This window comes from Cladophialophora immunda (genome assembly GCF_000835495.1).
Source record: "Cladophialophora immunda strain CBS 83496 unplaced genomic scaffold supercont1.2, whole genome shotgun sequence".
Taxonomy (NCBI): Eukaryota; Fungi; Ascomycota; class Eurotiomycetes; order Chaetothyriales; family Herpotrichiellaceae; genus Cladophialophora; species Cladophialophora immunda.
This window is the reverse complement of record NW_015622542.1, coordinates 3,646,924-3,668,966: the sequence shown is the minus strand read 5'-3', so window position 1 is coordinate 3,668,966 and position 22,043 is coordinate 3,646,924. Positions and strand designations below refer to the sequence as shown.

At 53.1% G+C, this 22,043-nt stretch overlaps 7 protein-coding genes across 7 annotated transcripts; 3 read left to right on the top strand and 4 right to left on the bottom strand.

Moving 5' to 3' along the window:
• Window positions 1-152: 152 nt before the first annotated feature.
• Window positions 153-5,663, bottom strand: PV07_03566 (uncharacterized protein). Its single transcript, XM_016390294.1, has 3 exons — window positions 4,094-5,663; window positions 3,944-4,039; window positions 153-3,895 (listed from the first exon to the last, which is right to left on the bottom strand). Exons 1-3 carry the CDS (start codon window positions 5,588-5,590, stop codon window positions 407-409), a joined length of 5,082 nt encoding a protein of 1,693 aa, XP_016252196.1. The 5' UTR covers window positions 5,591-5,663; the 3' UTR covers window positions 153-406.
• Window positions 5,664-5,848: 185 nt separating this feature from the next.
• PV07_03565 (uncharacterized protein) lies at window positions 5,849-8,258 on the top strand. The gene has a single exon (XM_016390293.1). The coding sequence runs from the start codon at window positions 6,224-6,226 to the stop codon at window positions 7,844-7,846; it is 1,623 nt and encodes a 540-aa protein (XP_016252195.1). The 5' UTR covers window positions 5,849-6,223; the 3' UTR covers window positions 7,847-8,258.
• PV07_03564 (uncharacterized protein) lies at window positions 8,083-10,205 on the bottom strand. The gene is made up of 4 exons (XM_016390292.1): window positions 9,830-10,205; window positions 9,743-9,753; window positions 9,626-9,655; window positions 8,083-9,553 (listed from the first exon to the last, which is right to left on the bottom strand). The coding sequence occupies exons 1-4, from the start codon at window positions 9,893-9,895 to the stop codon at window positions 8,746-8,748; spliced, it is 915 nt and encodes a 304-aa protein (XP_016252194.1). The 5' UTR covers window positions 9,896-10,205; the 3' UTR covers window positions 8,083-8,745.
• A 145-nt stretch (window positions 10,206-10,350) lies between these two features.
• PV07_03563 (uncharacterized protein) lies at window positions 10,351-14,104 on the bottom strand. The gene has a single exon (XM_016390291.1). It carries the CDS (start codon window positions 12,594-12,596, stop codon window positions 10,950-10,952), a length of 1,647 nt encoding a protein of 548 aa, XP_016252193.1. The 5' UTR covers window positions 12,597-14,104; the 3' UTR covers window positions 10,351-10,949.
• Window positions 14,105-15,673: 1,569 nt separating this feature from the next.
• On the top strand, window positions 15,674-18,545 carry PV07_03561 (uncharacterized protein). Its single transcript, XM_016390289.1, has 4 exons — window positions 15,674-16,571; window positions 16,667-16,787; window positions 17,021-17,171; window positions 17,234-18,545. Exons 1-4 carry the CDS (start codon window positions 16,349-16,351, stop codon window positions 17,384-17,386), a joined length of 648 nt encoding a protein of 215 aa, XP_016252191.1. The 5' UTR covers window positions 15,674-16,348; the 3' UTR covers window positions 17,387-18,545.
• PV07_03562 (uncharacterized protein) lies at window positions 16,663-18,399 on the bottom strand. The gene has a single exon (XM_016390290.1). The coding sequence runs from the start codon at window positions 18,234-18,236 to the stop codon at window positions 17,550-17,552; it is 687 nt and encodes a 228-aa protein (XP_016252192.1). The 5' UTR covers window positions 18,237-18,399; the 3' UTR covers window positions 16,663-17,549.
• Window positions 18,546-18,916: 371 nt separating the features above from the next.
• PV07_03560 (uncharacterized protein) lies at window positions 18,917-21,394 on the top strand (the record flags this gene model as incomplete). Its single annotated transcript, XM_016390288.1, has 1 exon — window positions 18,917-21,394. The coding sequence occupies one exon, from the start codon at window positions 18,917-18,919 to the stop codon at window positions 21,392-21,394; it is 2,478 nt and encodes an 825-aa protein (XP_016252190.1).
• Window positions 21,395-22,043: the final 649 nt, after the last annotated feature.

Sequence of the window (22,043 nt, the reverse complement as noted above, 5' to 3'; positions counted from 1 at the left end):
CAAACGCGATATTAACATCCAAAGCGGGTTTAGCGTGGCATGTATCAGGCTGCAGCGCTCGAGAAGCCACTGATACCAGGAATACCATGACTTCAAAGGTTTCTCCAGCACATTCTTCTCTGCGTCCGGTATAGCACGTATTCACCATCAACCTCTCATTCAATTGCTGATCTTCGGCTCTCTTCGTAGCCCTCCCTCGCATCTCTACGAGGCAATTATGCTACAACCTCGCTCCAAACCCACACAAATATGCCATACCTCATGATGGTGCTTTTGTCCAACCTGTTGTGATGTGGCCCCAAAGCTTCAGAAGACTTTATCCTGAATAATCTAAATTCCAGATGAGCCAACGTCCGAATAACACTCCCTGAACTCCATAACTTCCACTCGCTGCATTGCCGTGCTTTCAGTATACTCCAAAATCCGCAAGGTCGAAATCTGCATCCATGTCCATATCCATATCTGCATCGAGGCGGATGTTCTCCTTGTCCAAGTCTTTTTCGTAGCCACCGCTGATGAGCTCACCCAAAACATCCCGTAAGACAGGTCGTTTATCCAAGAACTTCCGCAGACCGCCATCAGGGCCACCGACCAGTGCAGTCCCTCTCACAACCTTGTCCGGCTTTCTGAAGGGGCTTCGCTTCTGCTTCTTCTCAGGACTCTTATTGCTGTAGTTATTCTCGCTCGTCTGCCGAATCGATCGCTTTTGCTTCTTTGATGATGGTGATAGAGGTGAACTGCTCGCTTCTTCCACACCAAAAAGTCCAGCAACACTACACTTCTGCGTAGCACCGTTGTTGGCCTGAGTGATCGCACTCTCGAAGTAATGCGTCTCACAAGCTTTACCTGGCAGTTCCAAGATCCACCCCTTCTCCCCCATAATCCTTGTCAAGCCGTGTAAGATGGGCACATCACTTCCTTCCAAAGTGCTCCTACTTCCCACGAGCAGCAGCTTACTCCTTGCCCTCGTGATTGCAACGTTCACTCGTCGCCAATCTTTGAGAAGGTCTCCGACGTGGTTGTTCTCGTTACTCCTCACACAGCTCAATATCACAACCTCCTTGTCTCGGCCCTGATATTTGTCGGCGGTATGCATTTCCACCTCGCCTGACGCAACAGAGCCAGCGAGGGCTTTCACGTCGCTCTTTAGGAGTGCAAGTTGAGAACGGTAGAAGGTGATTACCCCAATGGATCGGGCTGCGACGCCGGAGTGAATTAAGGCGGTGACCAGCTGTGCTGTAAGGATTGATTCGATTGTGTTGGTGATTCGGGCACCTGCCACGGTTTCTCGTGCCAGACCTCTGGGTGTGGAACTGTCAGTGTCGAGGAAGAGGCAGCGAGAAGAAGGCGAGAGTGCGCGTCGGAGCCAGCAGCTGGGGGTGGCGAGGCAAACTGTCTGCGTACTGTGATTGCTGGTCTTTGCCAGGGCAGACGCTGTGAAATGATGCGCAGCCATCCCGCCATCAAGGTCTGGGATGTCAAGCATCCGTCTGGCAACAGCTTCATTACCACATTTGATTCGGCCTGAATAGACAAGTTCTTTGGACAGAAGCATGATGTCCTCCGCCATACGGTATTGGTGTTCCAGGTTGACCACAGAGTCTGGCTGCGCATCAGACAATAACTTGAACAGACTCACATCTAGACCGCCCTCCAAAGCCTGTTTATTCTGGACGAGAGGTGGTAGCTGGTAGTGGTCACCCACGAGAATAAAAGTCCTGGCCATGCGAATCGGTCCCAAGCACACCGGCAATGTGATCTGAGAAGCTTCATCCACGATGCAGTAGTCAAATGTCCGGGCATTGAAAATGCCATGGTTGACACCAAGGCAAGTAGTTGCCACAACCTTACTTTCGTGCCACGACACGTGAAGCTCTTCGGTCGTGCGTTTGGGGATCCCTGAGATATCTGCAAAAGACTGCACCTCAGGATGCACTTTGTTGACAGCTCCAATCCGCAGGACGGGGATGTTATCACCCTTGATTTTCAACAGGATATTGTCCACAGCAGTATGTGTGTACGAGGCAAGAAGGACTGATTTGCCTTGTGACACAAGCGCGCGGATGATGTGAGCAATAGTTGTGGTTTTCCCCGTGCCTGGCATTCCGAGGACGAGGGCATAATCTTTGGCACTCATCACCTTCTCAATGGCTCGTTGCTGATCAGCATTAAGATTCTGTTGTGAAGCAGGTCCAGATAGAGTGTAAGCGGTTGAAGGGACCGTGAACTCTGGATGCCTGTTCTCGATGATCAACTGACGAAGCTCTCGGGCTCGCCAGAGATCCTTTTCCATCATGCGAAGGATATTGTTCCTTGCCGTAGCCATGCCGTTCGCAAATTCATCCTTGTCGATCCGATAGAGGATGGGTTCGTCGCGTTGTGAAGTCTGGGAGTTGCTGTTGTTAGCTACATCCATACGACCAGAAAATACTTGGTTGGCCACAGGGTCGAAGCCTTCCAATTTCTTTTGTGCGCGTTCGAGTTTCCGGTCTACCACTACCACCACCCTACTAGGTTGTACATTGGTGACGAAACCGGCTGCGAAGTTGAAATGTCCTCTCTCGTCCGATATCACAATTGGCTCCCCGGTGGTGATCTGTGAATCCCTGAAGGAGAAGCCGGGGCGGTGCGTATGCTTGACAAAGGTGTACTCGAATCGGTTGATCTTGGAGCCTTCAGCATTTTCAAGGGCTGATCCAGGCTGAATGACTACCTCTGAAAAGCAGCGTCCAAGTGTTTCGCGCTCTGAACTCAACATTGTCCAGAGCTCGCGGCGGAATTTCATGGAATCACGCTCTTCCTTCGTGAGCAAATCATCCCACTTTTTGAAGAAAGACTGGTGCGCCGGTGACAGGTGGCCGACAACTTCGTTGAACTTCTCCCCCAGACCACTGGTTTCTGCGGTGCCATTTTCGGACAGCTTGTGGTAGGTGAAACAAGCCGCCTTTGAATAGCAGCTTTTGCAGAGGTGTTGTTTCTTGATCATGGGTGGCAAAGCTAACTTGTCGTGAACATAGCATGCCAGTTCATTTCGCTGGATGATCATGTGGCGTATCTCGTTTCTGATGCCTTCAACCCTGTATGTTTTGGAGGTTTCCAGGTAGTAGAGAACGCCGCATGTCACAGTGATATCGTATCTGTCTGATAAGAGCAGAGTATAAAGTGCTGTTTGCACACGGTGCTGCTCCACATTGTCCTTCTTACCGGTCTTCAGCTCGAAGGGCACTAGCAGAGTCCTGGCTGATTGTTCATTCGGCAGCTTCATCTGTGCTTGAACTGTGGCGTCGATGTTGCCTTTGAGACCGTACATAGGCGACCAGATATGTTCTTCGAGTTCAAGCAACTTATTAATGGAGGCGGGAACGAGAAGGCCATTTCGGTCACGGATGAGAGCATCTAGTGACAAAGTGTCGCCGACGAAAACACTAGCCCATGCCATCAGTTCCGGTGTCTTTCCAAGAAGATATTCCGTTGCTTCATGCAGTCGAACGCCGATTTCATACAGCGATTCGACGTAAGAAGGAAGAATCTTGTCAATGATCTCTCTGAAGGACTGGATATCCCATCTGTTTATCTGTAAAGCACGCCCGAACACTTCGTGCAGGATGTGGCCGTAAACCTGAGGCTGACTCGCTGCGCTGGTGGCTTTTACTCTGTCTTGGAGCACGGCACGCCGCATACAGGTGAAGGAATCTCCGACCACAGTTGAGGAAATGAGATGGTCAGGATGGATAATGACCATGTTGTCGGCATCGTTGACGATGCACTGGCCCGTGAGATCAAATTGGCCAATGACGTGAACATAAGATCCTTTGATGCATCTGGTATCGTACCAGGATTCCCGTAACAGGATAATATAGCACATGCTAGATCTCTCATCTTTGACTGAAAGCATCTAAATCCGGTCAGTGCTCAGAGATTGGCGAAAGAAGGGGGGCTATACTTTTTCAGGTCTTTTGCGGCCGGGCTTGTACTCATACTCACTCTCAAAGACCTCCACTACGAGATAACGTTTGATGGCTCGATTGTCAATTGATCTCTATTCACTCTATCAGCATGCGCATCATCAGATTGGAATCTATTAAGAACGTACATGATCCTTGGATGTAATTGGTGTCCTGCTTTTTCCATAGGTCGCATTGGCAATGTCCTCCCAGAGCTCATCATCGTCATCAAATACGTCTTCAAACTCATCGAGTGTTTCAAGGTGCTTGGATTGTGGATTGGTCGCTGAAGTAGGCTTCGCAAAGGCTTGTGGATCGGCTGCAACGGCCTGCGACTGCGAATCATACTGTGCAGCAAGATCAAGCATCTCATTCATCAATTCTTCATCGTCATCGTCATCATCATCAAATTCATCAAATTCTGCAGCAACACCCGACTGGAGTGGCTTTTGATTCTCATTTCGTTGCCTCTCGTTTTGGTCTCCGAATCCATCAAGCTGGAGGGTTCCAACCTTATCGTGGTATTGAGCACTCGGCCGCGTACTCGGCCAGTCCACTTTGCGATCTGGTTCAGTCTGGGTTATTTCGATCTTCGCCTCGACCTGTTCGAGGGCCCGTTCAACACATTCGAAAGCTTCAACATCGAGACCATCGTCGCTGAATTCAAACGATGACAATGTTTCGGTCGGGACCACAGTCTCTGGTGAATGAGCTATTCGGGGAGCGTGAGCTGCGTCTGCTGGACCAGCGGACCTTTGCCTGGTTCTGTTCGGAGGCTTCGTTGGCGAAACAAATGCCTGCGAGCGTCTGTCTGGAAGTGGCGAGGAACTTGAGGGGCTTTCGGCAGCATCGGCCTTCCTGGTCAAACTCTCCTGGATTCTGTCAAGCAGAAGACCAACTCGAGTATTATTGGAAAGATCACGGCGCAGAATCTCCTTGCGGGAAGCGGCAAATAGCTCTTTAGTGCGGCTGTGATGCTGGGTCGTCTCTACCCTTCGGCGCTTCGCTTTTGACGTGGGCCATTCAACCCCGCAGCTGTGTGTTCGTCTCAAGCCGCTGTCCTTACTGGTAGTGCTCGGTGTTTGAGGGGATGAAGGAAGTAAATGGACATATGCAGGCAAAGTGGGCTCTTTCCCGTCTTTCTTCAATCCATTGGCGGTTGTGTACCTGTTCCAGAGATCTTGTGTGGGATCATTGTTGGGAGTGCGGAGGGACTTGTTGAGGGTGTCAAGATTCAAGGCATCCTTGTGTGCGGAGAGCTGTTGTGAGGAGGAGGGTGAGGAACTGTGAGCGCGTTTTCTGCTTCTGTGCGTGGCGCCAGCTACTGCTGAGGCGTCTGAGCTGTCCGGGTGTGTCTGCCAGAGAACGTGGTCTTTGGGCGTCCCTATCGGTGGAGCGCAATTGTATGCATCTTCGGTATTTGCAATGAGGTCTTCGATGGGAATGCGCACTGCGGGTGTATGAGGGACTCTAGGCTCGGGGACCTCGTCCTGACGGTCACAGTCATCTGAGTTGGGGTTTGTGATAGCATTCTGATCCGATTGATTCTCCTTGTCTTCGTCTCCGCCCAGCAGTCTTTCGTCGAATGCAAAAGCTTTGAGCTTTCTCCTCGATTGCGATGACACGCCAAATGGGCCGGAGGGCATAATGTTAGGGGAAATGGAGTTCTGGTATCGGTCATGGAGTGTGATAGATGATAGAAAAACTGGACGATTCCTCGATGTTGTGGTGGAGCATGGTGGACGAAAGGTCGACACAACCCACACAACGGCCCAAGTCGCGTTCAGGTGGGAAGCGCGTCGAGAAGCGTGGGCACGTGCTTCTCTGCGCCATGATGTCATATCGTGCCCTCCAAGAAAGGGCACAGCCTCAAGGCTCAGGAGACGCTCGAACCACATGCGCCCCCCTACTCCGTACTCTTTGGTCAGCTCAGGCAGACTCAGCAATTGTCAAAGACCTCTCTGCCTTAAACATTGTGCATGCACCCCAGGAGAAAACTGCTCTGACACTTTTTCGACCCCGAGCGCCTGTGTATTGGTCGACAGTCATGACTCAATTGTCCCCGTTTCGAATCTTCGAGATCTGCAACTTCCACTGCCGCCCCGGACGCACAGACTCTTCAGCCTTACCCAGATGACCATGCACCATGCGAAGCCTGAATGCTGTCAGTCGGAATCTCTTGTTCTTGCAATCGAAGACTTGAAAGGGACAACGCCCAGACTCAACGCTGAATATCTCTCAACCACTCGGTTTACGCAGCCCGTTTGATCGTGGCAACGATGGCCACTTCAGCACCTCACTCCCCTGCCCCTCGAGATGGCAACTCTTACTTCGACATTTCACCCGATCGGCCATCGCCTTCTAAGCTACTGCGTATTCATCAATTAAACATGGACAGAGCGTCATCCCTCCCACCCCGACGACTCTCTTCCCCCGCGAAGAGAGTTCCACAAATCCGACCCCGCTTGAATCAGTATTATACGCTGGATCATGCCGTTTCACTCCTCAAATCCTCGAAAAACATCATTGTCTTGACGGGCGCTGGCATTTCGACTTCGTTGGGAGTACCCGATTTTCGTTCTGCTAACGGTGTTTACAACCTGCTCGTTGACTCGGTATATGATGATCCACAGGAACTTTTCCACATCGACAATTTCAAAGCCGACCCCGAAGAGTTTTTCAAACAGGCTGCAAAGGTGTTTCCGAAAATGCAGGGCCTTGTGCCCGCTGACAGGGCCGTCGATCCGAGCAAGCCAGCGCATGATATTTCTGCTCCTCTAGTTCCAAAATACAGTTTAACGCACGCCTTCATCTCTATGTTGCAATCAAAGGGGAAGCTTTTGACCAATTACACCCAAAACATTGATGGACTAGAGCTTGCTGCCGGTGTCTCACCCTCGAAATTGATCCAATGTCATGGCACGTTGGCAACCGCCACCTGCATGAGCTGTGGGAAACGGACGACAGCCAGGAAGTACATGCCTGTTGTGCGGGCGGGAGGAGTGCCCTATTGTAAATGCACCCTCGCCGACGGGGGTCCAAAACCCAGAGCTAGCACCAAGCACCGCGGACGCAGCGGCAAAAAGAAACGCAAGCGGGACGAATTCGAAGATACGGACTCCGAAGATTCAGCGGCGAAAACTGATTTTCCCAAGGGCCTGCTCAAACCGGACATGACCTTCTTCGGCGAGGACATAGCTGACTCTTACGCTCCTCGACTGAAAATTGACAAAAGCAAAGTGGACCTGCTCGTCATCGTTGGCACATCTCTGAAAGTCGAGCCTGTCAATGAAATGCTCCTCAACATCCCTGTAACAGTGCCACAGATATGGATAAGTAAGGACCGTTGCCAGCGGGAAGGGGTCAAGGTTGACATTGAACTTTTGGGCGAGTGTGACCTGGTCTTGGAAGAAATTGCTCGCCGGGCAGGCTGGGAAGAAGCGTTGAAGGAGAAGCTGTGGTCCAGTGAAAAGTCCTTAACCACGAAGGATCCGTTTACAAAGAAGCCGAGTTCCAACAAAGAGCAAGCCATGCCTGAAGAGAGAAATGCCAGTTCGCCGCCCGCGAAAACCGAGGGATCTCTCCAGATACGCCCGAAAGCGACCGAAGCAGCTGGTCCCAAGACACCACCCATCAGGGACATCATCATCAAAATAAATGACGAAGAGATCGCTACGTCTGCAGAGGCAGATGTTAAACAGGATCCAAAAGAAAGGTCAAGCGAAAATGGTAACAACGGCGTCGACGCGAACAAAAGCAAATCGAGATGCAGCAACGGCGCAGCGCACGAACATGTCAATATGGAAGCAAAACAGAAAACACAGCATCAATCACCGTCAAAAGTTATTGTCGAGCTCGAAGAAGGGACCAGGTCGAGATGGTATATCCGACGCGCAAAGTGAAATCGGGTTTCTGGCTGGCCAGAAAGCCCTGACCTTGCAACATCGAGCATGTCCTGAACATCAAAGTGGAGTTATTGGCATATGCATTGGCTTGGGTACGAACATGTGTATCGGCGTTGACATTAGCACCTCGCGCTTGACGCCGTGCGCTGTGCACTGTGCACTGTGTGTATGTGAAGCGTCGGGTTGTGCACGTCCGGACATTGAAGTCGGACTATGTATTTACCATAGGGCCTGCTTGAGCTACAAAAGTTATTGAGAGAGCAATTGGCGACTGAATACATACTTGTTTGGCCAAGTGCACAGCCGTCCCTTTTTGCTTCAGCGTTTCTCCTCCGTGGGTCTCCCTCTCCCCTTGTCTGTAGCCCTCTCCCATTTCGGGAGGACGAAGGGGCTAAGTATGTTGTTTATAGCGCGGCCAAATCGACGATAGTAGTCGGCGGGCATGTCGCTGGAATCATAGAACGAACGCTGACCGAATCTAAGCAAAAGAAACGGCGTAACCGCTCTCTAATTTCCCCCCCCCTTCTTATTTCCTCTCTATCTTCATTTTCCCGCGGAAGAAAAAAAAGGGGCTCCAAGACAGAAAAGTAAAACGTGTAGAACTTAGCTCAATTGAAACTTGAATGCGCACCGAGTACCCCTCCCAGATTTTGCGCCGAACCAGGCGAGCAGGGAAAACAAGAGCATCCTCTCTATCTGCTTCTATCCGACGAGATCTTTCTCTTTTCCTCGTTGTCTTGGGCCGGGTATCCAAGAGGCCTTTCGAGTCCTGTACTTGTATGCTCAACTCCTCGATCTGGGGTGGAGGAGGAGAAAAGGACGAGAGCGCGCGCTCTCTCTCTCTCTCTCTCTCTCTCTGTCTCTCTCTCTTGTTCTCCCGCGCACACTCACTCCACTCAGCCGATCGGCTGAGCGCCCATCTTTCGGAACCAATCCATCACCCCGGTGTAGACGACCAGCAACACACCGCCTCCGGGGCCCAGTCTCAGCACTTTCGGCAGGAAGCCCTTGTACAGCGCCGCGAAACCTTCCTCCTTCATGATCGTGCCCAGACCAGGCCAAGCCCAGTTGTACTTGGGCACCTGGCCGTTGATCTTGGGCGAATTCTGGATCCGCGACTTGACCACGTCCATGGGGGTGTTCAGGATCGTACCAATGGTGCCACCGATCGTGCCCGAGATGAAGTCGTTCAGCATTGCCTTTCCGCGCTCGGCCTTGTCGACTTTGGGCATCAGCGATTTGACTTGGAAGATGCAGCCGAAATACCCTGCGTTCCAGAGGATGTGTCGCCACAGAGTTGATTCCAATCCGTTGTACAGGGCCAAGGGTCCTTCGCTCTTCACTGTCTTGACAACGCAGTCCATTATTCCGTTATACTTCCCCGCCGACGCGCGATCTTGTAATCTGATCTTGACCAGTTCGAACGGTACGACGACGAACGCCTCTGTCGCGCCGGCTGTCGCGCCGGTAAGGATCGCGAGGGGTTGAGTGGGCTTTTCCACGCCAAAGAGATTGCGGTAAAATACACCCCAAGAATCATTTGCGGCGAATTTCGTGGCTCGCTTGGGGGCCTCCATCATTATGGGCGCGCCGATGCCACGATATAGCCGAGAGGGACCTTCATTCTTGACAATCTTGCGTAGGCAGTCGAACATGCCAGTGTAGTAGTCTTGACCGGGGACGGGGGCTCTGCCTTGGAGTTGTCTGACGACAGAGCAGGGAACGGTTAGCTAGATGCTGCTTGCGCTGTATGGGACTTCTCGTGATCGGACTCACACTCTCGTCTTGACCACGTCCAACGGGTACCTGAATAACAAAGTCAGATAAAGATCGACATAGTTTGTTCCGTCATATTCTGCGCTTCTGGGCACAGTATGCGCGACTGGAACTCACATTATGAGAATCTAAAGACTTCGATTAGCCAGAGCTCTGAATAAGCCGCCTTCTTTTCCTTCTGGTCTTCTAGGTTCTTGAACCTACCTCGGAGACACCAGCAATAGCTCCGGCACCAATCTGGTAGCCGAAGCCCAAAGGTTTTTCGGTCATCTTGCTTCTAGATTATTGTGTGTGCGGTATCCAGTCTTCGAAGCGAGAGGGACGGGGGATCTATAGGCGCAGACGGAGGAGCGGAGCGGAGAGACACAACGACCCGAAAGGGAGGAGTGGAGAGGAAACACAGCAAGGAAGAGAGAGAGAGTCAGCTGAAGTTGCACCGTGGAGGATCGATGTCTGCTTCAGATGAAGGCTCGAACAGAAGTAAATAGGTTGGACTGTTAGCGAAATGTTTTGGCGCAGGGGACGGTCGTCTCCGACTTTGGGGACTTGCGCGAAGAAAAAGTGGTTGGTCGTCTGCTCCCTCCGGTTGGAGAAGCGGGAGAATCAGGGGAACGGTTTGTGAATGGGCCCCGACAACGGACTTCTCGGTAGGCAGATCCGGGTCTCGGATAAGCGACCGGCCAGGCTGCGGATCGTGAACTGATGCGATGTGAATGGTACCAAGGGCTCAGTTCATGCACACAACCATGGATGATGAAAGCGACTAGGAGGGGCGCGACACAGACACTGCCCTTCATTCAGAATATTAATAGTATCATGCATTCCCCAGCCACCAAGTCATGATCCATGCTATCAGGTCACGGCGTGCATGTTCTGTGTCTACCTACAATACATGTCCCGTTCCAGGCCTGGCTCTGCCCTCTGCCCTTGAGTGGAAACCCATGCCCATGCCTCAAATGTGCGCCGGCGTAACAAAGGAAAAGATAAAACGTCAGAACGAGGGGGTATCCAGGCAAAGAAAAGACAAAAATCAACTGGAACGAACACAACCACAAATCCCATCCGGCAATACAAGAAAAATCGCATCCCCAGCTGGTGGAGATAGTTGACGGGGAAAAGGAGAGACAGCCAAGGGCCTCAGACCCAAATTCCATCAGCTCGCAGAAATGTCCCCACCCTCATATACTTCTCCATTATCAATGCAGGGTGGTATATTCAGCCTCTGTGGGCTTGCACTGAAAGTGAACCCCTGTCAGCGTCGTGCTTGTCGCGCGCGTTCTCGCTGGGGTGGCGCTCGACCCGTCACTTTGTCGTGACGCCTTCATCAATTCATGTCCATGAACTCATCTTCTTCCTTGAAGCTGATGCCTGTATGTCCAGCACTGTGCCAGTATTGTGTTTGGCCAGCTCCGTTACTACCGCTGTTGGTGCCACTGCCGCCGCTGTGGAAGCCAGGACTGAGCTCGAAGTTGCTTTGAGGACTGAGGCTGGGGTTGTTCTGGATCCGATCCCCCGCGACGTTGGTATGTCGAGGGACCCGAAGCCCAGTGCCATCTGCCCTGGAGTAGGCAAATGTGCTGGAATCATTCTTCTCCATGGCATCCATGACCTCGGAGCGCATGCGCTTCTCGTCTTCTGTTACTTGGAAAGGCCACTGACCACCTATCGACTGGATGTACTGGAGCAGTTCGTCTTCCTGTTGGTACTTTTGGTGAAGCGCCCACATGAGATCTCGAGTCCATGCCACCGCCCCATTAAGGATATCACCCTTGTTAGGACCTTTCTCCTTCTCCTCGATGGGTAATCCAATCGTGATATTCCCTGCAGTGCTGGCAGCGCGACGACCGGCCGCGCCTGCAAGTAATGATGTGGCTGCATTGTTAGCATTCGGCGGGCTCATGCTTGCAGCGCCGGTAGTGGGTGACATTGGTCCAGTAGTCTGCAGCTGTTTCTTGACCTTGTCATCCTCCAGGCGATGTTGGGGTACCAAGTGGGACAAGTCGTGGATGCGTTCATTGATATTGTCCCGCCGTCTCCGTTCAACGGCGTTGTGAGATGCCCGTCTCCTTCGCTTTTTAGCCTCGGCAGTCTCTGCATTGCTAGTACTCAACCCGGTGTCAACCTTGGCCGGAAGTGAGGCATGATGACCGGATCCAAGAGTCTCGGAAATGCCAGCGTGATGGATGCCATTACCCGGGGACGACAACGGCGAGTCCAGGTATGAATGGAAGCTGCCGGGCGTGCTGTCATACTGTCCCGACAAGGTCTTAGCATGTCGGTTCTGGACGTTTGGAGCGCGGATTGGGCGACCATTGGCAAGATTTCCCGACTCTGGGGTTCCGATCTGAAGTCCCGCCATCGCAGCTGTACGTGGAGTCAAAGGGGATCTCTGATCGGACGACTTCCGATTCGCCGCCTGCATGCTGGGACGCTTTCCGAATTGGGAGCCCTGATGAGGCGACATGTGAGTCGGAAGAGAGCCCATGGGCCTAAATTGATTGTAGTCAAAGGTTCCCAGGAATGGGCTCTGAATGGGAGGGCCGTCTGGAGTACTAGAGTAGACATTTGGCACCTGGTTCGGCTGATCCATCTGGACCGCACCTGAATTTCTGTTATTGCTGTTGGGTGGATTTGCCATCGTAAAATCATCAAACATGCCTTGACCGTTGTTGTTTCCGAAGTCGAGTGATTCTAATAACTCGTTATCAGTGTAGGCAGGTCCCACCGGGCCGACTCCATAACTGGAAGAGATGGTGTTTCCACCATAGTTGTACGGCATGCTGCCATAGTTGGTGGCTGGCATAGAGAGCTCCGAGGGGTCGATGCTCCCGCCATCTTGTTGGTTGTGAAACTGGTTGCCATAGCCCTGAGAGTTGCCATAGTTCCCTGATGACATGAATCGGTTCGGGTTGTTGCCGAAGTCATCGGGCTCGCTCTTAATGTAGGGCATGCCGGCTGAAGAATGTGTCATGATCCAAAACAAAGGAAAAAGTGAGAGAAACTGCGGACGGGTTGAGGTGGCAATGGGAATAAAAGAGCTTAGCTCGCGTGCTTGACCCAGATGTCACTCAGCAGCAAACAAAAGTGGCTGTCAAGCGGCTATAGCCATTGGGATTGCTGACTCGGTTAAGCAGTCGTGGGGAAAGGTAAGGCACGGGTATCGAGGGTAATCCCGTTCCAGTGATCCTGGTAGTGAATGGACTTGGACTGTGACCGTCAGGAAGTAACCATGCGTGCCGAGCAATTCCCAGTCGAGATACTGACGAGGCTGACGGCAGTATGCGCTGTCAGCGATGATTCACAGTCGTCCGGCCTTATTCCGTCGTGTAGTCGTGAGTGATATTCGCTATCGTGGGTGGCGTAATAGCGTTCGAAGCGAGAAGAGTCGTCCCAATTCGAACACCAGCAGACAGATCAAGGGTTGTTCTCCGTCGGCGTATATCTTTTCGGGTGCGATGTCTGACCCAAATCACCGATACCGCCTCTTTTTCTGGGTTGCCTTAATGATACGGTGGAAATCGACTTATGCGGTAAGGGGGGGGCGATTGGAGGAGCGCAAAGCGAATAGAGAGCGCAAAGTGAGAGTTGCGCTGAAGACTTGGAGAGGATAGCGGTCGTGGGTTGTAGCGGAAAGGCTACCAGAGGTGAGCCGTGGGACAGATGGCTGATGGTCGGAGTTGCACTCAATCAAGGGATCGTGGGCCGCAGGTACAAGTAGCACAGACGCAATGTCGCCAACGTCAGAAGTTGTCGTAATCGAGGTGTTCGGCAGAGGCAAAATAGAACAGGACAGAGTGTCTGAGATGGGCGAGGCTCCGGGGTTGTTGTGGTTGTGGTCGAAGGTGGGATGCGGTGTGGTTGTTCGATGGCAGTGTGGAGGGAGGGAGGGAGGGTACAGTCAGGTCAGGGTTGTGGCAGTGGCAGTGAGAGAGAGGCACCTTGGGGAAGTGAATTTTGAGTGCGGCCGAGATGCCGTGACCGAGTGGGCGGGAGGCCAGGAGCAGGCGAGCAGCAGCAAGGACCACGGAGAAGTCGAAGGGCAACAGTGGCGGGCGCTGGGGGGGTTGGACAGCTGGCGAGTGGCTGCCCACCGCAGCCCAGGTCTGTCACCGCGATTCAACTCTGCCAATCGAATTCCGAGTCGATCTGGACTCGAAGCTCGACCTTGGCGCAGGGCGGGGCTGAATTGGGCGGCGGCACAGGTCAAGTCTTTGACTCAAGATGCCACCACTCATGCCACGAGCCCGATTCAATTGGACTGTGCGCCGTCTTAAGGTTGACACTTGATGGGTCGACTGGTGGACGGGCACTTCGGTACGACCTTTTTGCAGTCTGGGGAGGAGAAGCTATGTATCGTGCAGGTCGCTGGCATGGACGATCGCTTGGAGAGGGGCGGGTCGATGGAGATGCAAGAGGAATCACCACCAGCAGCGCGAAAACGAATTGAGCCGAACGGCCACTAGGTGCTAATTATTAGAGGACAATCTAGACGGACGATAAGTTCTCGCTACGTCCGACCCGGATCAGTCGATCTCTTTATATGTGCATGCAAGGCTGGCTTCTCGACAGCCAGTCCAGGCTGCGCTCTGCACCCTCCAGCTGCCACTCCCGTTGCGTATGCACTCCACCATTTCTTCCTCATTTGAATCCATGCGCAGCCACATGAGGCGGCGTGCAGGGTGCCGGATACGACCGGAACACCAATCGAAATACCTTGCCCCAGGCCTTGGACCCTGGTCTGATATGAGCGGCATGAAGCAACACGGGTGGACCCCGAATGGGTGTGAACCCCTCCGGTCCATGCTCTACTGGCTGCGCACCCCTCGAAGGCGACGAGGCGGCATGGGACGAGGAAGAGAGAGGGGACCACCCCCCCCCTTGACTATATCTGTTATGTTTGCCAACTTGGTCTTGTCTCGGGTGCCCGTGTTGGAAGGGCTCATGAGACTGGGACAGAGTTCGCTCCTCTGCCCGCATGGCTATGTACATACACCCTTTCATCGCCCGCTCCAGCAGCATGACTTGTATATCAAGGCAGTCATTACATCAGTCGATCATGGTGAGCAGGGTCAAGTGCCCCCCTCGCAACATCACTCCGGCCAGCCAAGCCACAATCTCCTGCTCACTAGAGGGGCCGTCAAGGCTGCGACGTGCGTACTGTGGTATTTCCAGAAAAGTCATGATGCTTGCAGATGACTGTTTCCCAAAATCGCATCCATGCTCACCCACGGCGCCATCCATCCTTGACCGGGAAACAAAAAAGTTAGCACGTTCAATTGCAACGTTGCCCGGGTTGGAGTGAAGCCTGTGCTCCCGCCTGGCATGCTGTGCAACACGACACCAAGCGATCAGATCCCCGGAAACTGCTTAGAGTTCGTCCTTTTGCTCGAAACGTTGGCCAATATCACAACCTTGTCATGCTTTGCATTGAGCATGCAGGGTAGATCTGCAAAGCTCATGCAGCGTGCCTTCTCTACAGTCGTCGCGGTGCGACGGATGCGCCCGTTGCACCAGGGAATAAAAGCTTTCTTGCGGATTGGTGACTTGACGGGGACGGGCATGGCTAAGGTCGGAGGTGGCGCTCCATGCTGCAAAAACATGCGGATGGGACGAACCGCTGGCTGCTCGCGCTCTGGGCTCTGCCTTCTGGCTTCTGGCTTGTCCGGCCTCGTTCAGCAACCCGTAGTTCTTACTAAAAGTTACGCTTTACCAGAACTGCCAGGGCGATGAAAAGGTGATGGAATGAATCAACGGGGGCCAGAGCTGTTGGTTTAGCGGCGGACATTCTGTCCTTGGGCTGATGACCACCGTCCGGGATACGAGCAACTTCGCGATCCTGTTCACGGCATAGCATGGTCTAAGCTGGGTCAATCCTGGTGCGATATGCGAGCAATACCTCCAGCAGAAAAAGGGGGGGGGGTTAATGGAGGGGGGGTGACGCGAGGGACCAGGTGGAGCGGTGATTGGATGCCTGGCCCAAATCGCCTCTTGGTGCATTTTTAGCGCAACGGTGGCAGCTTCCCAAGCGCTGGATCTGCGCTCGGACTTGTCTTGGTCGCTCACCCAAACTCCAACTTTCCGCTCGATACAGCCGGACCTCTCTGCATTTGGCTTCACGCTCTGGCCTCTTCCAGACCTTGCCCTTGGCCGCACTGATACCCTTGCGCGCTGTGCACTGCTGTTGCAGTTCCCACCTCCCTCTCCATCCTCTCCATCAACCTCGAATCCTCCCTCCGCCTTCTGGCCCCTCGGTGAACTCCGGGAGGCTGTTACCTTGCGAAGCAAGACATTCTGCAGGCAGCCGGCAAAATCCTGCTCTCCCGCCTTGCCTATCGTGCCTATTCTATCTGCGTTCCCTACACAAGAGTTGAGTTGATGCGCCCCGGAGTGGATTGCCCTTGCACGGCGTTACTCTTACAATTACTGCGGTCCTGTCATCCCGCGAGGTCGCCTTGACTTGGGTCTTGGTCACAAGCGAGAACCCTGCACTGCGCTAGAGTCAAAGGACATTCCAACCTTCGGTGGTTCCTCCAATTGGTGTCTGTCTTCCTCAGCCTGGCCGGACAGAAGCTCGAAGCTTCCAACGGAGCCAGGCCTCGTTGTCTGAAGGACCAAAAGACCTGAAAGCGGGCAGATCGACATTCTGAGAGGTGCCACGTCCGTTGCGGACGGAGTCATTGTGCCGACAAAGCAATCCGACCTGACGAGGGTTGACCGGTTAGGATGGCGTCGTCCTCTTTTCGAGAATCGATGAATTCCTTGGGGTGGTCCAGAAGAGACCCGGATGTCCCGCCCAATACCTCGTCATCAAACCCCTTGTTGTCCAAGATTTCGTCGCTCAATCCGTTTGGAGGCAAAGGCTACGTCCAATTACCCACACACGAGGGTCCTGGAGCACCACTACCGGCGCCGACGAGGAGAGAAGAAGAAGAGGGGTGGTTCGCATGTAGGTTGGCTTCGCGCATGACTCCTGTCCAAGAATACAGAACAGACAGCCCAAATCCGCAGGCACAGGAATCACTGACATTTATGACTTTACAGTAAGCCGATGGGACCGTTTGTTGATCTTCGGGGGCTGCAATCTTGCAGCGCTGGCATGTTTTGTTATCTGCTTCGTGCTGCTCCCTGTGCTGTCCCTGAAGCCTCGAAAATTCGCGATCTTGTAAGTCTGTCAAAGTCATTCCCGCCCTCACCGCATTTGCTTCACACCACCACGCGCTGGGCTACGGGCCATGTGACAGCGCGTACACCCCATGATGATGTCAGCTCCTTTCTATATTGAGCTTGATGCCCACGCTCGGGAAACCCCCTGTGAGGTGTCTATTTGGCAATCAGAGCCTGAATTTCTGCATGTGTCTAAATGGAGTCGTGCGTGTGGCTGACGCGTCGTGATAGGTGGTCGGTCGGCTCCATGATGTTTCTCGCCTCTTGGGCCTTTTTGATGGGACCGGTACAGTACGCAACACATTTGCTCTCAGGCGCTCGTTTGCCATTTACTGCCGCTTATTTTGGTTCCATCATCATGACCATCTATTTTGCTGTCGGGGTAAGTACAATCCAAGGCCCTTGTCGCGATGCTGCAAGACATTGCTGACACGACCGCGTCAGCTCCACTCGACCATTCTCACTCTATTTTCATCGATTGTGCAGCTCGTCGCTTTGGTGTGGTACTTAGTCAGCTACTTTCCGATGGGAGGCAGCGGCTTGCGGTTGGCGGCTAGATTTGGCTCCAGTCGAGTCACCGCGTGGATGAACAACTGAATCCTGCGCGGGGAACAGATCTTCGTGTTTGCTTGATAGCAACATACAACCATGTCACCGGCTAGAGCCGGCTATGCTTGTTCCCGTCTGTGTCATACCCAGCCTGGGATGTGAGAAGTCGCCTTGCATGACTCGCCGTTGCGAAAGGCCACTGCGCCTGCAATTACTCGATACGTCTCCTAACATCCCGGCCTTCGTTTCCCACGTCTCTGACTGCGTCCGTAATCAACTCGCGCAGTTCTCTCTGACCTTCTGCCGTGTGGAGGTTCTCCTTGGCTGCCAGCTCTTCTATTCTTCTCCTGAACTCGGGGTCGGGTTCCTGTGCGAGTGTTCCGGGTGTCACATCGGCCTCAGTGCCGATGTTGATGGAGACATTGGGTGGAAGAGATGGAGGGCGTTGGGCTCCATCTGAGACCGGCCTAGGGCGGGTAGAAGCGGTTCCCGCAATAGGATCTAGTGAGAGGAGACTGCGGAGGTATTCTGCGACCTCTGGAAATTCCTGCTCTGACTCGAACTTCTCGAACGCATTCATACCTTCGTCATTTTGTACTCGTATGTCAACATGCAACTCCTCCACCAGACACTTCGCGACCTCCGCCGTCTCGGCCACAAACAAACATGTTTCACCATCCTCGTCTTTCAAGTTCACATCAACTCTGAACTCGTTGACCAGTGCTCGTAAGAGATCTACATGGTTGTAGGAAGCTGCAGCATGCAAAAGAGAATAACCATGTGCGTCTTGTGCAGACGCTAACTCGGGTCTGGAACGAAGTAGGGGCAAAAGTCGGGGGTCTGGGTCGGGGGTGTTTGCTGCGAGTAGGAACGGATTCAGGTTGGGTTCCGCCGACATGGTCGATGTAGGAGAGGGAAGAAGTGGCGTCAACAATTCAAGGCTGGTCGGGGAGCATAGTTGACTCAAGGGGACGTAGTGGAAGACCAGGTGGTAGTCCTGGGGCTGTACGGGGCACAAATGTGGGTGTTCGCAGTCAACAGCCGCGAGGCAGAGGGAGATCAGATTGAGGTTAGAAAAAGTTGAAGTGGTACATTGAGTCACCGGGCTGAGGTCCGCAAGACTCTGAGTGGCGGAATGATCCTAGCGGGCTGCGCCTGTGGCCGCAAGGCTGGTTCAAGTGCTCGTCAATCAGGCTGAGCACTTCTGGTGGCCCACTAGGAATTCTTTCAAAGTCCACATTCATTTCCAATCGCAGTTGAAATCTACATCCTCCTGGACTTCACTGCTGGTGTGTGACTCAACTCCCGTCGGGGCCAAGGTGAATCTCTGGAGTCATAATTCGAGGCGGCGAGGGTTGTGTCTTCCTTGGTGTGGGATAAAAGTGATTCCCATGACTTAATTTTCCGGCAACTCCCTCCCACCTCGTTTTGTGCTTCTTTTGTACGCCTCGTCAATTCTGCAGCCTCATTCCCCACAGCCAGCGTGTATTATCGGCCCTTTGGTTTGGGTTCGGTTCTTTGGCCTCCCGAATCATCCATACACTCCCCTTTTGACCGATTTGGTGCCTGGTTGCCAAGATGGCGCAGGATCCTCATCGAATTACTCAACTAATCCAAACACTCGAAGCCGCAAAGTCAAAAGGAAGACCAAAGGGCAAAAAGGGATTTTCTTGCAAGAAGGCAACGTTCCAGGTTGAAAGCTCCCATGGCATCACTGTTGACTCCTGGCGTTTCAACGACTGGGACTACAAGCGAGATGACCTCCCCACCTATGCTCGTGGACTCTTTACCACCAGGAGATCAGACGGAACCCCCGAAATCGCGATCCGAGGATATGACAAATTCTTCAATATCGATGAGGTCCCCGAAACAAAGTGGGTCAACATTGAGAACGACACCACTGGCCCCTACGAGCTGAGTGTCAAGGAGAACGGTTGTATTATTTTCATGTCCGGCCTTGAAGATGGCACTTTGCTAGTTTGCAGCAAGCACTCTACAGGAACACGAGCCGACGTCGACCAGAGTCATGCCACTGTCGGGGAGAAATGGATTAAGAGACACGTCGAAAGTGTGGGCAAGACCACACGGCAGCTAGCAAAAGCGCTGAGAGATATGAATGCCACAGCGGTCGGCGAGCTGTGTGACGATTCATTCGAAGAGCACGTACTTGAATATCCTCCGGAAGCGGCTGGGCTATACCTCCATGGCATCAACATCAACGTCCCTGAATTTGTTACTTTGTCCGGTCCGGAGGTTCACGAGTTTGCCGATACGTGGGGTTTCAGAAAGGCACAGTATGTGATGATTCAATCGCTTGATGAGGTAAAAGAATTTCTGAAGAAATGCGCAGAGACTGGCTCCTGGGAAGGGCGTGACACAGAAGGGTTCGTGGTCAGATGCAAGAAGAGAAGCAGGGATCGGTCATTTGCACCAGACTGGTTCTTCAAGTACAAATTCGAAGAGCCTTATCTGATGTACCGGCAATGGCGTGAATGCACGAAAGCCATCATTTCCGGAAGACCGCCCAAGTACAAGAAGCATCAAAAGATTACCGAAGAGTATTTGAAATACGCACGGCGGCAACTGGCTAGAGATCCATCGTTGGCCAAGGAGTACAACAAGAACCACGGAATCATCAAAATGCGTGATGGTTTTCTTGCAGAAATCGGTCAGAAAGGGTCCGAGATCATCGCAAAAGAACGCGCTGAAGGTGACGGCGCTGGGCATCATACCTCGGTCAGCGATATCGTCCTTGTTCCCATCGCCTCGATCGGATGTGGCAAGACTACTGTTGCGACTGCGTTGGTCAAACTTTTTGATTTTGGTCATGTACAGAACGACAATATCCAGGGACAAAGAGGTCGACCAGCCCGGTTCGCCGCAGGCGTCATCAATGCCATGGCAAGCCACAAAGTTGTCATTGCTGACCGCAACAACCATCAGCGCCGGGAGCGACAGCAGATCATGGACGATGTCAGCAAAGTGGTCCCGGACGCACGATTTGTGGCATTGCACTACGTCCACGAGCCCAAGGATCGGATGCTCGACGATATCCGCAAAGTCACCCGCGAGCGTGTACTTGAGCGTGGAGACAATCATCAAACTATTCGAGCAGGAAGCAAAAGTCCGCAGGAGATCATTGGGATCATGGAAGGGTTCTTGGAGCGCTTTCAGGGCTGCGATAGGAGCACTCCACCAGATGCCGGCTTCGACGAAGTAATTGATTTGGACGTCTGCGCGTCGTCTCTAGAGAACTTGGAGACAGTCATCACCCATCTCTACAATGCCTACCCCGGACTCCTGCCGGAAGAAATGCCGAGTGATGAGGACATGCAATCGGCGATTGAATATGCAATGGGCAGCGAAGTCACGACCAAACATGACCTCTCATTCGGCAAGCCCACGAACGGGGACAAGCCTCACAAGCAGAAAATGGCGGTCCCAAGTCAGCTCGAGGAAAGGCCGCTGACATTGGACCAAGTGACGGGCAAGCTTGAATATTTCAGCATATCCGTGCCGACCAGGACGGTTGAATCGATTCTAGCCTCCATGTTCGACCATGCTTCAGCGGAAGAAGCCCGGATGTACCGCATGTTGAAGCAGTCGCGGCGACTTCAGAACGAATTTCATGTGACATTGATCCATCGGGCATCTGCTAGCCAAGATCCCAGGCTGTGGGAAATGTACACGGAAGAATATCGCAAAGCTATGGCTGGCAAAGACCTTAAGAACAAGAATGAGTTGGCGCCGGATCTGGGGCAAGCCCGAGTCAAGCTGGAGAGAGTCGTCTGGGACGACCGGATCATGGCATTTGTGGTACGCATTTATCCTGGTGCGGAGGGACCTTCGTGGCGGAGTGCCAACGCCATCACACATATCACGGTGGGAACAGCTGGGCCGGACATCAAGCCAAAGGAGAGCAATGATCTGCTGGCTCAATGGGAGTCAGGTGAGACAAAAGGGAGATTGATCCACGACAAAGAAGTGCCGGGAGGAGTGATTCTGGATGGGAACGTCAGGGTTGTGTTCCAGCGCAACTTTCCACATGGGAGGTAAGAATCAGCGAAAGGGAAGTATCAACACGGGAAAGCTACTGTGAGCATGTAGTCTTACGCCCAGCATTGTGTGCTTGTGCATGGTACTGTAGGTGCCGAGTACGAGTCTTATGATAGGAGTGCACGACTTGATGCTTGTTGCTCGATGCTGGTGATGGTGATGGCGATGGTGATGGTGGTATATGTGTGAGCGTTAGTGTCTACGGTGGCATGGTCCAGCTGGTTGCCGTGGCAGCAGAAGCAGCGAGTCGAAAGCGCCTTTTGGAGCTTTGGGCCAAACAACGCCAGGCGCGACTTGACGTGCAGCAGCGGCCCCAGCCACAGCTCCCACTCGCCAGTTCCCCCATCAACAACAGATGACTTTTTCTCGACTCCATCCTCTGTCCCTCCGCCCGGCCCATTGAGCTTTCATTTGTTGACTCTTTTCTTTTCGGTGCACACGGTAGATTGCAGCATCCTCAGGTCTGCATCACAGTTCCCTTACCTTTTGCTCACGCAGGATCCAAGAAGAGGAAGAGGGCCACACGAGGTGCGTATGTACCAGACCAACTCTCCACCCCGCACCCAACCCGAGCCACCGCGACGCCCACACAGCACGCGCGCCGTAGCACCATCACCTGCAAAACTCGGGCCCGTCGTGCCCGTCCAAC

Bases quoted from the DNA above. Each gene is read 5' to 3' on its own strand.
- PV07_03562 (XM_016390290.1), bottom strand. From the start codon at position 18,236: ATGTCGGCGGAACCCAACCTGAATCCGTTCCTACTCGCAGCAAACACC.
- PV07_03561 (XM_016390289.1), top strand. From the start codon at position 16,349: ATGGCGTCGTCCTCTTTTCGAGAATCGATGAATTCCTTGGGGTGGTCC. The intron at 16,572-16,666 runs GTAGGTTGGCTT...ATGACTTTACAG, and splicing joins AGAAGAGGGGTGGTTCGCAT to TAAGCCGATGGGACCGTTTG. The intron at 17,172-17,233 runs GTAAGTACAATC...CGACCGCGTCAG, and splicing joins CCATCTATTTTGCTGTCGGG to CTCCACTCGACCATTCTCAC.
- PV07_03564 (XM_016390292.1), bottom strand. From the start codon at position 9,895: ATGACCGAAAAACCTTTGGGCTTCGGCTACCAGATTGGTGCCGGAGCT. The intron at 9,554-9,625 runs GTGAGTCCGATC...CTCTGTCGTCAG, and splicing joins GACGTGGTCAAGACGAGAGT to ACAACTCCAAGGCAGAGCCC.
- PV07_03566 (XM_016390294.1), bottom strand. From the start codon at position 5,590: ATGCCCTCCGGCCCATTTGGCGTGTCATCGCAATCGAGGAGAAAGCTC. The intron at 4,040-4,093 runs GTACGTTCTTAA...TAGAGTGAATAG, and splicing joins CAATTACATCCAAGGATCAT to AGATCAATTGACAATCGAGC. The intron at 3,896-3,943 runs GTATAGCCCCCC...GACCGGATTTAG, and splicing joins GCCGCAAAAGACCTGAAAAA to ATGCTTTCAGTCAAAGATGA.
- PV07_03565 (XM_016390293.1), top strand. From the start codon at position 6,224: ATGGCCACTTCAGCACCTCACTCCCCTGCCCCTCGAGATGGCAACTCT.
- PV07_03563 (XM_016390291.1), bottom strand. From the start codon at position 12,596: ATGACACATTCTTCAGCCGGCATGCCCTACATTAAGAGCGAGCCCGAT.